At 35.2% G+C, this 16,654-nt stretch overlaps 1 protein-coding gene across 1 annotated transcript in view; it reads right to left on the reverse strand.

The window, feature by feature from the left end:
- LOC139145231 (MAP kinase-activated protein kinase 5-like) overlaps positions 1-16,654 on the reverse strand; it is a 39,624-nt gene that overhangs the window by 18,566 nt on the left and 4,404 nt on the right. The window contains exons 2-9 of the mRNA XM_070716256.1: positions 13,744-14,100; positions 12,888-12,977; positions 11,952-12,119; positions 9,848-10,035; positions 9,229-9,352; positions 8,056-8,186; positions 7,245-7,363; positions 2,371-2,475 (exon numbers count right to left, since the gene is read on the reverse strand). Coding sequence (XP_070572357.1) covers positions 2,371-2,475; positions 7,245-7,363; positions 8,056-8,186; positions 9,229-9,352; positions 9,848-10,035; positions 11,952-12,119; positions 12,888-12,977; positions 13,744-14,100 — 1,282 coding nt within the window. The remainder of the gene's footprint in view (positions 1-2,370; positions 2,476-7,244; positions 7,364-8,055; positions 8,187-9,228; positions 9,353-9,847; positions 10,036-11,951; positions 12,120-12,887; positions 12,978-13,743; positions 14,101-16,654) is intronic.

Raw genomic sequence — 16,654 nt, forward strand, 5'->3', positions numbered from 1 at the left:
TTTAGTCAGGGCCTAGATAAGCAGTTAGTTGCATGAAAAATAATTGCCTGAAAGGTGAGAAAGAAATACTTCGCTCTTTAATTATAACACATAACTCTGGAGTTCCTACACAGACTTGTTGAAGAGAAAATTAAAACAGAAAGGGTGCAGAGAACTCCATAACTGCGTAATGTCTTTGAACCAAACTACATAAATTAACACTGAGAAAATGCCAAGAACAGGGACATCAATACAAATCTTCAGTAAGTCTGCGATGGAGTAACCTTTACAATCATTCATCTTCTTCATCGCTTGAAAAGCAAACCTGCTGTTCTACTCTCTGATTTGCCAAAAAATGTAGGCTGGATTTAGGGGTATTAGTTTCTTGGCAAATTTTTTTGACAGCTTTGAACACCGATATGACAGGGAAACGGTCATTTTTCATCCGCAGGAGATATTGTGTTACACGACTGCACGTCAGCATGTGGTAAAGCGTTTTTGTTCCGCTTAAAAACCTGCATTAATCAAGGACCTTTAATGGCATTTGTGAAGTGGGTCAGCATCAGGCCGCTAATATGTGGAGAAATTCAGCGGTTGCTAGGCCAAATCGGATGGTTGCAGCTGACAGAGCGTATATTACATGGGCTGACATCGCTTGGGGAGCCCTGCAAATGCATGAATGCATCACGGGGCTCAACCCTGAGATCAAGGAAATACACTTGTTGACTGACACATGCTATTGATTATTGATTTCCAAACAGCGTGTAAAAAGCGTGTTTATACATGGAAATGCCCAAGTGTTTGTAGAAGTCATCCATCTCAGCTGATATGCCAATCAGGACTGAGATACAGACTTGCATTTACAACACTGCCTGGCTGTGGAAATGAAATAATTCACACCGTAAGCCAATAATACCTGACATGTAAGTCAATAATACCTCGACACGTGCGTCAATAATTCCTTACATCGAGTCAATAACAGCTGAAATGCTACACCGCACTCAAGTGCATTGCTCTGTATCTGAACTTGACAGCACCATATCAAATTTCTGCTTTGCGTGACTTTATAATAAACCTGTCAGGGAGGAAATGGACAGCTCATGTACTTTGAAAAGAACATTCAAAAACACTGCAGCACTGTAATCCTTTAAGCCAGTGACCAAGATTTAACTTCACTTTCAATAAAATGCGAAGCTTTTATCTACAGGGGAAATAGGTAGGGGTCAAGAGGTCAAATTCTGCCGCTAAATCCTGCGGCTTCCAGCTTCATGAATAGTTATGCTGGGTGATATTCAGTACTTTGGGTGTCAATGGGGGTCAACAGATTGAAGATTCTGTCTGATTTGAACCGCCTTATCGATTCCAGATGAAAAATTAACACCTTCCTTTGACTGTTAAAGGGCTGTCTGTACAGACACATCAGGTTTCAGATTTAGCTGCAGTCCCGCCAAGAACTCTAGGAATCTTGCGACTTGTGTCAGATTGCAGCTATAGCTGACAACTTTCGCAGATCACACACTTCAATTTTCCAGTTGACGGATCCGATGACATAGTTTTCAATTATTCAGTGCCTATAGTTCTTGTCTCCTATCCAAAGGTCCTAAAAACCTCACTTTGTTGGTCATTCACTTTTGCAAAGTACTTGTGTTTGTGTGTTGTGTGTGTATGTATGTGTGTTCCATTCATTTACCTTTACTTTTATTTCTTTTTATTTATTTATTTGTTTGTTTATTTGCTACTTTATTACAGTCAACCTGTGTATAGTGATCACACTTGGGTCCAAGAGAGTGACCACTATATGGAGGTTATCTTCTACAGAGGGTGGGTGTGGCATTATACTTCCCATGCAGATGGTGTTCTGAGTGGCGAATTTAGGAAACTACAACAGTAATAATAAAATAAAATATCATAAATCTCTGAAAATCATACGACTTGCCTTTAATTTCTGAAGCAATTGTGATGCAGCCATAAAAATTGGTTAATATAGGGTAATTTGCTTTTTGTCTAAGGCTTTGTTGACAGAGGTCATTCAGAGTCCGATATGCTGACCATTAAACACAGATTTTGTACCAAATTGGAGCAATTACATGTGGCCACTGACCACACCAGATCTGCAGAGAGTTAGCTGTTCTATCGAGGGCTTTTTTACATGTACAATGTTACGGGTCTGCCAAAAGGTGACTACTATAGGGAGCCTGCTGATGTGCAGCGTGCTCAGAAGGTTATATCTGATTGGTTGACCGTCACTGATCAATGAAACTTACGGAGTCTATTTGCATTATTCAAATATAACGGTAAGACAACATCTTCCACGATGCTGCACATCTCCCCTAAGGAGGTGACTGCTCTGTAAGGGTGACCACTAAGACCACTATTTAATTATTTACTCACCATTCCAGTTTAATTTATGCAGCAACCTCTGCAATGACCGGTTATCTGAATTGCACTGGCAAGCTTGATGCACAAGGTAGCATAGTTTCTCATCACCACTTTCATCTGAAGATTGAGAACAAGCAGTGTTATTGGCTTTAGAGGTAGAAACAGAAGTAAAGGGAGAAATTATTTTTTGTATATTTTGCACCAAATCAAGTAAAAAATACCCAAAGATATCCAACAGCATCAAAAGTTCAATGACAGCGTACAACATGATGGTGTGAAGTATTTGAAATTGAAGACAATACAAAGTCAAAGAGAGGATGCTTCAAGTACATCCAAGCCTGTCCTGATGCGCTATGTTTACATATACAGAGCGGTGGAAAATTACAATACGAGCATTGGACTCACTGTGTTTGGACCATCTTCTGATGAAAAGTTTGTTGGAGCAAAACAGCTGACAACAAACGATGATTGGAAACCCCCCTTATTATGATCAATTGCTGACTCAAGTTGTTGGAAGTTTAAACTGCTGAAATATTTTTGACATAACAAACTTTTCAAAACAAACTGTGAACCATGACTGAATATCATGCATATACAGGTTTTATATGGCCATAAACCATGGCATAAAGTAAGTGTTAATAGAACTAAACACCTTGCATGACAGTGCATTGCATTTCATTTGTCATGTACATGTCAATTATCCACAGCCTTTAATAACTATTTAATTGTTGATGCCTTTAGTACCCTTTCACTACAATGGTTTGATCTCATCGTCATTGTTTTCCATGATACAGCTGGACCTCTACACAGCGAAACAGGGAGAGAGGGTTACGCTCTCGAATCAGTAACTTCGAACATTGGAAACAGATTTAACAAAATTCAAAATTTTCATTTCAACCACAGTATTTCTTGCATGTTAATGACATGCTTCTAGTAGAGGAGGTCATTGCGTCTTACAAGTATGTGTGTCACAAACTGTTTTCACACTTTCAATGATATTCATCAGGGACTTGGCTTGCAAAGTATCAGTATACACAGAAATATTAAAAATAGTGACAACATCACTGTTCGCTCCCATATAGTTATCAAAACAAGTCAACAATTGTATGAAACATGGACATACATATACAGACAGACTGACATACACAGACTGGCACAGAGTGATGACATTGACCCAAAGTGTGCCTTGGCCCATGGAGAGTGATAAAGATATAACAACAGCTGAATGTAATGATAAAATAGTTGCTGTAAATATAGGCCTACAGGCACTGAGGGTAAATATGTTACAGCAATTTGATTAGTTTCTTTTCCTTTTCTACTTCTGTGATAATCTTTAAGACAATCAATCTGCAAGGCAGTATATGTATTGACAAATATGTTATCTTTTACAAGCACACAGTAAACTGTTCTTGATTTTTCATTTACAATATTTGACATAGACTGAAATACATAACATGCACCAATGTTTACACTTTGCCCATACACCAGATACATGGAGAAATTTCAGGGAAAAGTAAACATTGTTTTCTTCCAGAACAGCTGGTGCATCCACATCTGGAACAACTTACAAACTTAACCAATTACACAAGGATGATGACACAAGAGATAAAGTTAAACTGTGGTGAACTTGACTATTCCTTTCAAATCCTTACCTAACTTGACATCTTAAACTAAAATACACTGCATGGTTAATTGCGCACAAAAATACATCGGGGTGGACCATTTGATAAGGGACAGTGTCTGGAAGATCGATGAGGTACATTATCTTTTTTATCCGATCCATTGTACATTTTTTTTTCCCCACTCTCCCACCTTTTCTTTTTGTCAAACCTTCTCTGGCTGAATTTTTTATTGGCATTTGTTTGGAATTTTTTCAAAATCTGCCAGGATTTTTTTACCGCATTTCAACACCAAATACAGTTTACCATATCAAATGCTTACTAAATCACCACATTATATACTCTTAGTTCCAGTAGGTATAAAATTACCAAAAAAAATCTTAAAAATACAAAATGAAAGATATCCCAGTAAAACTGACAGTTTCGCAAAGTTGCCCCAAAAATTCAAAATTCCGGATTTCAACTTAATTTCAATACATCTTATTAACAAAAACCCTAAGAACCGGTTTACTAAATATCAAAGCAATCAGACTGGTAAATTTTGAGAAAAAAATTTTTTGACCAAAAATGAGAACAAGCGACCTAGCGGCCGATATAGCTCCGCTGTGTTTATGTACAGAATAACTATTTTTGACACATGTTGATGAAGAAGGTGGAAATCTTTGATAACTCAATGCAGTGGCCAGAAAAATGTGGCTAAAATAAGCTGCAAAAATACAAAATTGAAGATTTCATCATACTTTGAATATATCACATCCGATCATCCCTAAGAACATGTCAACCAAAGCTATCTGATGAGTAGTTTTTTGAGAATAAAATATTCTGACCAAAAATGGCAACAATTGCCCCCCAAAAATAAAAATTGCAGATTTCATCATAATTTCAAAATATCACACTTAGTTATACCAAATTTCAAAGCTGTTAGACCAGTACTTTTTGAGAAACGCATTTTTTGACCAAAAATGGGAAAAATTGCCCCAAAAATTCAAAATTGCAGATGTCATCATTATTTCAATAAATATCATTTAGTTCATCTATGGAAACCTGTATACCAAATTTCAAAGCTATCAGATAAGTAGTTTTGGAAATACACATTTTTTGACCAAAAATGGCAAAAATTGCCCCAAAAATACAAAATTACAGATTTCATCAGAAATTCAATATATATTACTAAGCTTATCTGTAGAAACCTGTATACCAAATTTCAAAGCTATCAGACCAGTACTTTTTGAGAAACACATTTTTTGACCAAAAATGGCAAAAATTGCCCCAAAATTACAAAATTGCAGATTTCATCATTATTTCCATAAATATCATTTAGTTCATCTGTAGAAACCTCTATACCAAATTTCAAAGCTATCAGATGAGCAGTTTTGGAAATACACATTTTTTGACAAAAATGGCAAAAATTGCCCCAAAAATACAAATTACAGATTTCATCAGAAATTCAACATATATTACTTAGTTCATCTATAGAAACCTGTATACCAAATTTCAAAACTATCAGACCAGTACTTTTTGAGAAATACACATTTTTTGACCAAAAATGGCAAAAATTGCCTTAAAAATGCAAATTTGCATATTTCTGCACAATTTGAACAAATCTGAAATAGATCATCCCTAGGGACATATGTACCAAATATAAAAGCTATCTGACCGGTAGTTTTGAAGAAGAAGATTTTTAAAGATTTTTTTACCAAAAATGACAAAAATTGCCGTAAAAATACAAATATACAAATTTCACCACCATTTGAACAAATCTGATTTAAGTCACCCTAAGCAAACTGCATATCAAATTTCAAAGCAATCGAACGAGCGGTTTCAGAGAAGAAGATTTTTTACCAAAACACCAAAAAATGCCCCAAAAATACAAATATGCAAATATCACCACGATTTGAACAAACTGAAGTAAGGTCACCCCAAGTGAACTGCATATAAAATTTCAAAGCAATTGGACTTGTGGTTTCAGAGGAGAAGGCAATTGTTGACGGACGACGGACGCCGGACGCCGACGGATAATCAACCTATTTGATAAGCTCCGCGTCGCTGACAGCGGAGCTAAAAATTGCCCCCCAAAATACAAAATTGCAGATTTCATCCTAATTTTAAATATATCTAATTAACATAAACCCTAGGAACCTGTACACTAGATATCAAAGCTACCAGATCAGAAGTTTTAGGAGAAAAATTTTTTGACCAAAAAAGGCAAAAATTGCCCCAAAAATAAAAAAAATTGCCAGTTTCAACATACCTTCAATACATTATATTGAAATTAATCTTAGATATCTGTATACCAAATATCAAAGCTATCAAATCAGTAGGTTTTGGATAAAATATTTTTTTATCAAAATTGGGAAAATTGCCCCAAAATTACAAATATGACAATATCAAACAATTTGTACAAGCATGACTAATGCCATCCTGAGGAACATGAATATTAAGTTTCATAGCAATCAGACGAGCGATTTCAGAGAACAAGATTTTTTGACTAAAAACGGAAAAAATACCTTAAAAATACAAACATGCAAATTTCATCCCAATTTTTGCACACATAATTTAGAATACCTAAAGAAATCTTCATACCAAGTTTCAAGCAAATCTGACCGATGCTTACTGAGTTTTAGCCATTTGCAGGATTTTTCCTTTTTTCCCCCTCATTTGCATATTTTTGGCACTGACATGTTCATTTGAACAAATTCACATCTCCACCCCTAGGTGCACCTGTACACCAAATACTAAGACAGTAGGTGCTACGGTTTAGGAGTTTTTGATGTGGACGGACATACATACATACATACATACATACGTACATACATACATACATACATACATACAGACAACATTTTCCCACCTTATACGAATACCTCCCATTTGCATATATACATATGCACATATGGGAGCTAAAAACAGAAAAGTCAATTCATAAATGTTTGCCACAATTATACTGGGCTTAGTCTTAGCATTTTCCCTAATAAAGTGTATCTAGTACTCCAATGATTATTAATTAAATTGCATATACCTCACATGTGCCTCACATATTGCATAATAAATATCGAGTCAAAAATCTGTTTTGCAAGGACCAATTTGGGCAATGATTTTAAAAATCAAACCAAACACTATTAAAAGTCACAGAATATTTACAGAATATCACTTCTGTATTCAAGGTCATGCTTGTTAAGGGAATACATATCTCTGGCAATACACTAACATTAACTCATTCTGTGTGCATGTGTCGATGAGTAAAAAGAAAAGCAACGATTGTCTGACCTCTTGGTGGCAGTATACAGTGAGCAATAACATCCCTGAGCCGAGTTATACCAATGTCATCCTTCACTCTTCTCTTCTCTGGAGGTTCAAGTAATTGTCGGTTGTCCAAAGAAACATTTCTGCGAAAAAAAACAGAATTGAAATTGTCATTGTTCTTCTCCTAAAGCATCAATATATATGAGATTGTGGATAATTTGAATGAAGCAATTTAGGTTTTTCAAGATCCTGAAATGGGAAGGTTTTAATAGCATGTAAAGTATTGACTTTGACATACTACATGACGTGAACTACAAAAATAGAAATATCATTTCCTTCATCATATCTCTGTGACTCCTGCAAAGCGAATGACGAATGTATTTTTGATAGCAGCTAGCTTTCTGAAAACATAAAAACAGTCTTCCTTTTTGTTTGACAGCTGCAGAAGTGGAAGCCATTAGCAAATTGAACTGTAATTGGTTTTCATTCCTTGATTACTTTACTATCAAAATGACTTACAAAGGAGGTCAGATTGCAAGTCCTTTAATCTGCAAAGTCTTGTCAACCAGGAAAGGCAAAGAGTCTGTACTTTTCTTTGTAGCTGCCAGCCACTGTTTAATTTACTGACAGAAGTACGATAGACAGAGATATGAACCTACTCAAACTTTAACGCTCCAATGACTATCTGAGTCTGGAAATTTCTCTTTTTTTTCTCTCAATCTTTCCGTTTTTTCTTATCACAGGGCTTTACATCACGCACACATGTCCTCATTTGCACACGCATAAAATCACATACACAACAAATATACACAGATAACATTCCATACTTTCTTACCTTTGATTCCGTCTTTTCCTCATAATTGGATTATCTACTATCGCCAGAGGTTTCAACGTCAATTTTGGTTCCGGCAGTCTCATGGCAGTCAGCTGTCTGGAATGAGCCTCTTTGGCTTCCTCAAGTGAATTCTGTCAAAAACCAAACAGAGCGTCCTTAAAAGGGCCAGTAATGCAAACTTTTGACGATTTCTTCATTATTTTTATTTTGTATGTCAATTGCAAGTTCTTCTTCTACTCCAAAAAGAATGTTGAAACACTCACTCTTTAGCTTGTCAACATAGCGTCTGTTTGTGTGAAATGCACTGTTATTGTTTACATTTGAATTCTAGTCTAGACCAGAATTCACTGGTCACCAATAACAATGTAGTTTACACAAGTACAGACTGAGTTGACAAGCTGAATACTTTGTATATCAACATGCTTTGAGCTGGAATAGAACAGAAATTATGGTTGACGTGAAAAAAACAGTGAAAAAATCATCAACTGTTAGCATTAATGGCCCTTTCGTTACAATTTGAGAACTGAATGCAAAGCATTTAAAATACATCATGACTATTAACTTATGTGACACTTCAACATGATGAATTTTTTTATTTGTGAAAAGCTCAAAAATCCACAATTATTGAAAAAATTAAGTTAAATAAATTTCAACAATGAGAAGCAAAGTGAAAATGATTTGGGAGATTTGGGAGCTCAAAAATAACATTCACTGGCAAAGTGCAAATTAAGACAACAAATGACGAGCGTATGAACCTTTGTGTTAAAAAGTGTTTACAGAGAATCTCTAATCATAATTTTACATAATACATATGTTTTGAATGGTGCCGATCATGATCATAGGTTTGTTACTTAATTTAGCAATGCATGCATGACTTTTTGCTGCTACAAAAACATTAACAGTCTTCAAGAAAAGACATAAAAAACAGTATTACTCCAATTTTGTCTCAGTACACAGTGTTATTACTATAGCTTGAGTTTGGCATATAATTCATTATACAGTTTCATCCAAAATATCAGTGGTATTAAAGTACCGTTTTCATGATTCCTGTGAGAGTAATTTTAACGCCTTGTAAAAATTTTCGGACAAATATTTATTTTTGCATATTAATGATGGCACACTGACATCACCACGAATCAACTTTATCAATATTTTGGATGCCCTTGAACTGACCTTGTCCATGAGTATAGATGGGGAATGTAATGCCATATTTGGGAGTGGAGTGGATAGCTGTAACCATGGGTGCACTAGAAGTTCATCAATTCTCATTCTGTCCTGGGCCTCCACACATAACAGTCTTCAAGAAAAGACATAAAAAACAGTATCAAATGTTAGACATGTACATTTCTTGTCTGTTTTACAGACAAGTGTGTACCGGTATTAAACTCAGAAATTTCCTCAAAATAGCTTATGCTGGTATTCTACTGCAATTTAAGAAAAAAGTATTGCCATCATAATACACAATTTGAATTGCAGTTGTACTGATTAGTGTGTGACATTGGCTGCTGCAAACAAAATTTTCAGATAAATAATTCTGTGTTAAATACTGTGGCTAATGGTCTGATCTCTTGAGATGCGAAGTTTATTGCTTCCATCATAATACTGCTGGTAACAAACTATCATTTTGAAATTCTCGCATGTGTAATTTGTGACAGTCTTGTGGAAAAATTTAAGACAAATATTTATTTTTGCATATCAGTAACGGAACTGTAACATCACTTGGAATCAGCCCTTTAGAAGATTTTAAATTACGTACTGATAATTGAACATCAAATTTTTGTTTCAAACTCACTGTTTGATGACGTCTTTTGCTTGGCCGGAAACAACATTCCACTCGTCAGATGGAAATTCATATTCACCGGCCATGATCCGTCGTTTCATGTCTTTTGTTATCGTCTTGGACGGTGTTTCAGAATAAAATGGTGGGTATCCGCAAAACATGATGTACATGACAACACCCAGAGACCACATATCACAGCTCTGCAATTGAAATAAACAAGAGTTGTACATTAAAGTTGGTGAGTTCCTGACAGAAATAAATGAATACACAAAGACAAAATAGCAAATGAAAATGAATGATGAAAATAAATGTCATTTGACAAGCTTGATGTATGGTGCATCTGGTATCAATATCACGATTTCCTTTAAAATTACACTTTGTGCAAGAGAAAAATTAGAATTTCATTTTGAATATGTCATTTTCAGGCACACACACACTTCACATATTCATAAGGTTGTATACTTTAATACAAGGTTCAATTCCATGATAGCATGTTATTTGCATATGTTCAGACACACAACATTCAATGGAAAAGTGAATATACATTCAATACAGATTACAGTTTCCTATTATAAACTGCATATTATTTGTGTATACATGTATGATACTGAATGGATAATATGTAAAGTGTATTGGTGAGACAGCATAACAACCCTACAAATTTTCACTTTCTCACTCCAAAGTTCTCACTTTCACATCAAAAGGACAATCAAAATTGAAGATGACAGTAAGTACACTTGTATACATTTTTCCCAGGCACAATATCCAGCAGCAAAATTTAATATGTTCACTATGCCTATAGTATTATTTTTATGATAAAGACAGGACTTTTGAGACTTTAACATTGTAAGTACATTTCAGAGCATTGCAGGTGACCCTTGATTTGTATTCTTGACTTGCTAAGAGAATTGCTGAAAGATTCCTTAATGAAAGTTTGTGCAAAAGTTGAAGTCTTTCAGTTTCAAGGTGCACACTACATTAAACTGAAGTCAACTGAGGAATAATAAAGGTAATTCATGCACATTCACTCCCAGAATTTGACAACAAAACCCTACAAGACTACCAACTTTACGTTTGTATTTTGTACACACAATGTCCTCCTTTGCTTGCCTGTAACCTATGGTATAAAGCCGTCTAGCCAGTCTCAACTGTTTTCTTGCCACTGCAATAATAAAGCATCTTTATTCTACGTCAAAATGGCTCTTTAGCCATTTAATGACCCAAACATGACCTCACATCCTGGTGTTTTTGTTGGTAAGAATTTACCAGTAAGATTGTAACTCTGCAACAGCCAACATAATCAGCGAATTCCATCCTGAATTGCCTCTATTACTCACTTTCAAGAAAAAAGAATCATTTCTTTCATAACACAATGTCAAATTTCCTAACGCCAGTTTAACATCAAGTTTATAAGTCTTTCTTTTGGCAAAAGCTATATTGTATTCTATGATCACGATTCAAATCAGAAAACTGTTTCAATGACGGCCTATGTTACATCATATTACATTATACAGTAACAAAAAACCAAATGGAAGTCATGCAAGTGACATTACGACATGACCTATTCTCAATTTCCTCATCTGTCTGTTGGTGGAACTCTTAGGTCTTCCCCTCACTCTGAGACAAGAAATGAATTCCTTGGAAGGAGAATGCGTGAGAAGGAAGCGTAATTGACCGCTAGGAGAAGTCACAGAAATACCCGGGAGAAAATGGAGTGACCGCTATTGACCTGCTACTCAACAACAACTGATTTAAGTTTCTGATATCAACTCATCAATGCATTATCTGGCTTGCTGCTCAAGTAGAGACAACCCTGTATTCCAAAACATGGGAATACTGATGAAATGGCTTGCTGAAATTTCATATCACATTTTTCCATCCAGAAAAGATAGACATCAGGAAATCAAGGCTTAAACTGATTTTTTTCCTATCTATATCTACATGTGACTTTTGCATGCAATAGACCTGTTTTTTAAGTTTTTCAATGTACATACATGTAATGCCACATTTCATTAAAATATCATGATTTGTAGAAAACTGGGAATACAGGATTTGACAACCCATACACAGATTTCAAAACAGTCCTGCATGTTTACATTAAAATCTTAGTATCTACCTTATCATAGGTATACTGTGCTGATATGATCCCACGCTGTTCTCTTCGCTGTTGTCTCTGTGCTTCTAGTACCTGGGGTGATACGTAGTATGGAGTGTAGTGTGGCGTCACCAGATCTCCTTCGTCAACCTTGGCAAAGCCAAAATCCGTCAGTTTCACTGGTGAATCCTGCAAAGAATGACAAGATAGCTTTATGTTATAGGCCTATTTTTTGCTGAAACCATCTCAACTTTCTTACTCATATAGTGGCACACTAAATAAGCTGCCTCTAACAACTTTTTACAGATTTGATTTGCACAATGTGAAAATCTTGACAACACGTTTTGACTCATTATGTAACCTTCTAGCATCAAAAGTTGGTCAATGTTCTGCTGTTTGCCATACAGAGGTAAGATATTCATACAACAGACTGGGAAATAACTGCCTGCCAAGAGTGGGTAAATTTTTGGCAGTCAGGAGAAATTTTACAGTTACCTTCCAAATATACGTGTGAAGTGAAGTAACTTTCCAATTTTTGGTTTGTTGAGATCAAAGGAGAGGTGTATGGGTCTGAAGTAAGTGAAACATAATTATCAAGGCAGTTCTACCATTTTCCTCATGCAGGCAAATTTGCAAAGTCAACTTCAGGGATGTATGATATTGTTTTCAATGCTTTTCCATCATTACATAATGGGATCAACCATATTCATTCGGTAACCTATATTAACTTGTTGTCTCTCATAGGCTACTTCATTAGACTGACATGTAGTCATGGCAACATGGAGTAAACATGTCACTGCTTCATTTACATAAAATACATCATGCAATAATAGTGTTGAAGAGTCAGCATTATTCTACAAACAAATGATAATAAGGATTAATTTGCCAATAGAATGCACATTGTATAAACAATATCCACTCTTGCAACCATTCTTCCTGACACAATAGCTTAATTACCTCTGAGTTGTCCTTGAGAAGTAAGTTTTCTGGTTTGAGATCTCGGTGTGCTATGTTAAGACCATGGCATCGTTGAATGGCTTGCGAAATCTGGTGACAAAAATATAGCAGGAAGAAAAGTCAAAGATGATAAATCTTCTACAAACTACAAAATATTGCCCGTTTGATATGAAATGATATGTGTATCCTTTTGGATGGAATTATTTACTCTGATCATCTTGAGAAATACCGTAGATCCTAAAGGGTCACATGTCAATTTCATGTGCAACAAACATGTACCTTATAACAAATCTCATAGGTGCAGTGAGGGGCAAGATTTGTCAAATAAACCTCCAGAACAGCAGTATGACAGTATACTTATATCAGGATACAAGTCAAAATGTCACACTTTTAAGTATGAATAAACTGACCTTGAAAATTCTCTTGAAAATTGTGAAGCCTAGTTGGATTGACTTGTTTCATTACAAAAACAACAGACAGTAACTGATTCTTTATAGCTCTATTCAATGGCACAGCCATTTGTGTGATTTGCTTCAAACAAGTGGTCATAAATCAGTCAATGGCCATCTTCACAACACCACCCATCAAGAAAGTTGAAGGTTATTCTGATAATGTTGCCTTGTAATGACATATGCCTGCACCTACAGTAACTCCCTAATTTATAATCTTTTGAAGGTCTTTTCTTGCTTGAGTATATATTATTCAGTATCATCTTTTACCAATTATTTGTAAGCTTGATGGATTCCGACAGATAATTATTGAAATTTTGAAATATGAAAGATTCACTGATAAACACTGTGAGTACAGTAACAGATGTTATGTGAGGATAACAATATCAGCGTTGAAAATCACCCACCTGTCGTACATATTGCACAACTTGTTTTTCTGTAAATCCCCTCCTCTGACTAATTCTGTCAAAAAGCTCCCCACCGTCCATTAACTCCATCACCATCAGGAGCCGTGGCCGCGGATGATCCTCCCCGGGAAACTGTACATCATTTGCATAAACATCATAGACAGTTACGATGTTTGGATGGCCGCTGGATCTGACGTGTAGATTGACTTCGGTCTGTGCCTTGGGCTTATCCAGGAGAACTTTCAGGGCGTAGCGCTCACCTGTTGAGCGTTTGGTGCACGGTCGGACAGGACCGTTGATTCCTGTACCAAGCTTCTGTCCCCAGCTAACTGTGTAGTCATCTAGTATGGAATAAGTCTGTCAAAACAAATGCATAACATTACAAATATGTCAATGTATGATTGAAACAAAATCATAGATCACACAATGAGGTCACTATTTTGCATTTTTATTGTACCTACATTGTTGCCATATGAAATTCGTAGACATACACAAAATGTATGAAATCAACCCTAAAAAAAAATCAAAGAATTGCAGCCCCATCCAATATGAATTTCAGAGTGTCACATTTTTCAAGTGATGTGCGAATTTCTCAAACTTTTCTTTTCAATCTAAAAGCTTTGGTCAACATACTTGGCTCTTTTTTTTTACTATTTCACTTTATTTCAGACTAAATCAGTCAATACAATTCTGAATTCACAGGTATGAAAAGTTTCTCAGAACATTACAAAAATATAATATTTTTTCTGTGTTGTGTTGAAGATACAAGCTACATTTCTACACGTTTTCCAAATAATATTACATTACACATAGTACAGACTCTGAGCTGCCATTTCATTTCACTATGCCCTGGTTTCTTTTGGTTCCCTGTATATTATTCATCATTACATTATTGTTATTATTGCTATTGCTTTGAATTCCTTATTTTTCACACCATTCCATTTTGCTTGAAGCCTTTTGATATCATTCAGTAATCAATACGAATTTCTGCTCCAAATCAGAGTGCTATCGGTACTACATGTGTGATATGCTGTATCAATATTGAAATCAGCTGTATACTTTATTCAATTCCTACCAATGTTTCCATGTACAACACTTTTTGTTGTTCATATACTGGAACAGAGAATATTGATTCTAACACTAAGTGTTGTTTTTTATACCCTCTCAGGGCCTTCTTTTCTGATGTACATATTGTAATTTGATTAGAAACTGATTGATCAACCAATCAAAAAAAGCAATACAGACACAAACTATTTGAAGTTTATTTTCAAATCTGTGACCAAATCAGAGACACACAGGTCATAGCGAAGGAAAAGGAACAGAAACTAAAAATCCTATAATACTTTGATACATCATAAAACTGACCATAAAGCATCATAAGAGAATTCATATTTTGAAATAATCTAGACTTAGTGTAATATGTGATCACAGCTAGCAATGACTTGGTCATTGTAAATGGATATGTCTATGATACTTATAGCGAAACAGACAACACAGATATTTTTATTTACTTTATCTTCACTGTTTGTGGATTCTTTATGTTTGTGCAAGTGCCATACATAAATATGTGTAAAGGAATATACTATGAACCACTTTGATCAATAAGACAAAGTGGCATACTGAATTCAAAGTAAAGTCATTCATTGTCAATCAGGTCAGCATTGCCTGCAGTCTGAAAAACTCAATGCTGACTTTCGGAAGGAGTAAGAAATCAAACAATTTGTATTTTCACTCCAAACCAATCAAATTTCATTACACCGTTGCCCTTACAACCTGATGAAACACAGAGTAATTTGTAACATACAGTAGTATCAATCTGCAGGGTAATTTCTGATTCTTGATTGAGGTCAACGGAGACATTGACATCAGCAGATATTTTCAGCTGATTAAAAAGTCATATTTATTCTGACCTTGTTCTAGGTAAGTATAATCATTTGTATCAAATGTGTTCTGCTTTTTTGTGACACATGAGATGGTCTCTCAATGATGCAGTGGTGACTTTCGGTTGTGTTTGACTGACTGAAATGAAAAACACTTTAGAAAATCATCATCTTGAAGTTTCATCATGTTCATAAAAGTCATTTTTACAAGATTTTCCTGTGTAATAAATGTAATTGTATCTGTGGCATCTTCCTTGTGAAAAATATATCAATAATATTATTGTAGAAATGACATATTGTCGACTTTACCATCAGTAACACAACTTGTATGTAACTAAAACAAATTTTGAAAGTTTGTCATTTATAAAGAAGAAGTATGCAAGTAAAAGGCAACGTTGGTAAGCTGAGTTAATAGAAACACAATTTTTCAGTAATGTGTGCAAGAGCTTCTTGTCTTTTTTGTATAACAGACTGTGTATACCAAACCCTCTGCGTCATTGACAGATTCCTCAGGGTGGATTTCATCTATCACAATTATGTATCAGTGACCTTATAGACATCCTCTCACATGTCCTCAGTCGTCTACTTTATTTAATTAATCTCCCTCGGGCTAAAGGATTGATGAATTTGTACATTTCTAGTCTGATAATTGAGAAAAAGTGGACAGTTAAGAATGTAAACAGCGTTATCAACATTTCTCGATGTTTATACTGCTGAGAAAAGAAATGAAGGACCAGGGACGTGGAAGGAGCTCTAATATAAGTTGCTTCTTGCAACATGTCAGATCTTGTATATTACTCTTCCTTACACCTCAAGTTCATGTAATTTAAATTTAACTCAGCCAAGAAACTGACATTAACCCTTTGAGCGCCAAAGTCGATATTTTTTGCCTATATCAAAATTATACACTGGTCAACTTTTTGCTAAATTTTGCTAAAATTTTGATAAAAATCTGAAGACAATAAAATGCAATCTTCATTTGGTCCAAAATTGTCAAAAAATTACAGAAAAATTCTAAAATTTGGTAAAAT

This window comes from Ptychodera flava, chromosome 12 (assembly GCF_041260155.1).
Source record: "Ptychodera flava strain L36383 chromosome 12, AS_Pfla_20210202, whole genome shotgun sequence".
Classification (NCBI taxonomy): Eukaryota; Metazoa; Hemichordata; class Enteropneusta; family Ptychoderidae; genus Ptychodera; species Ptychodera flava.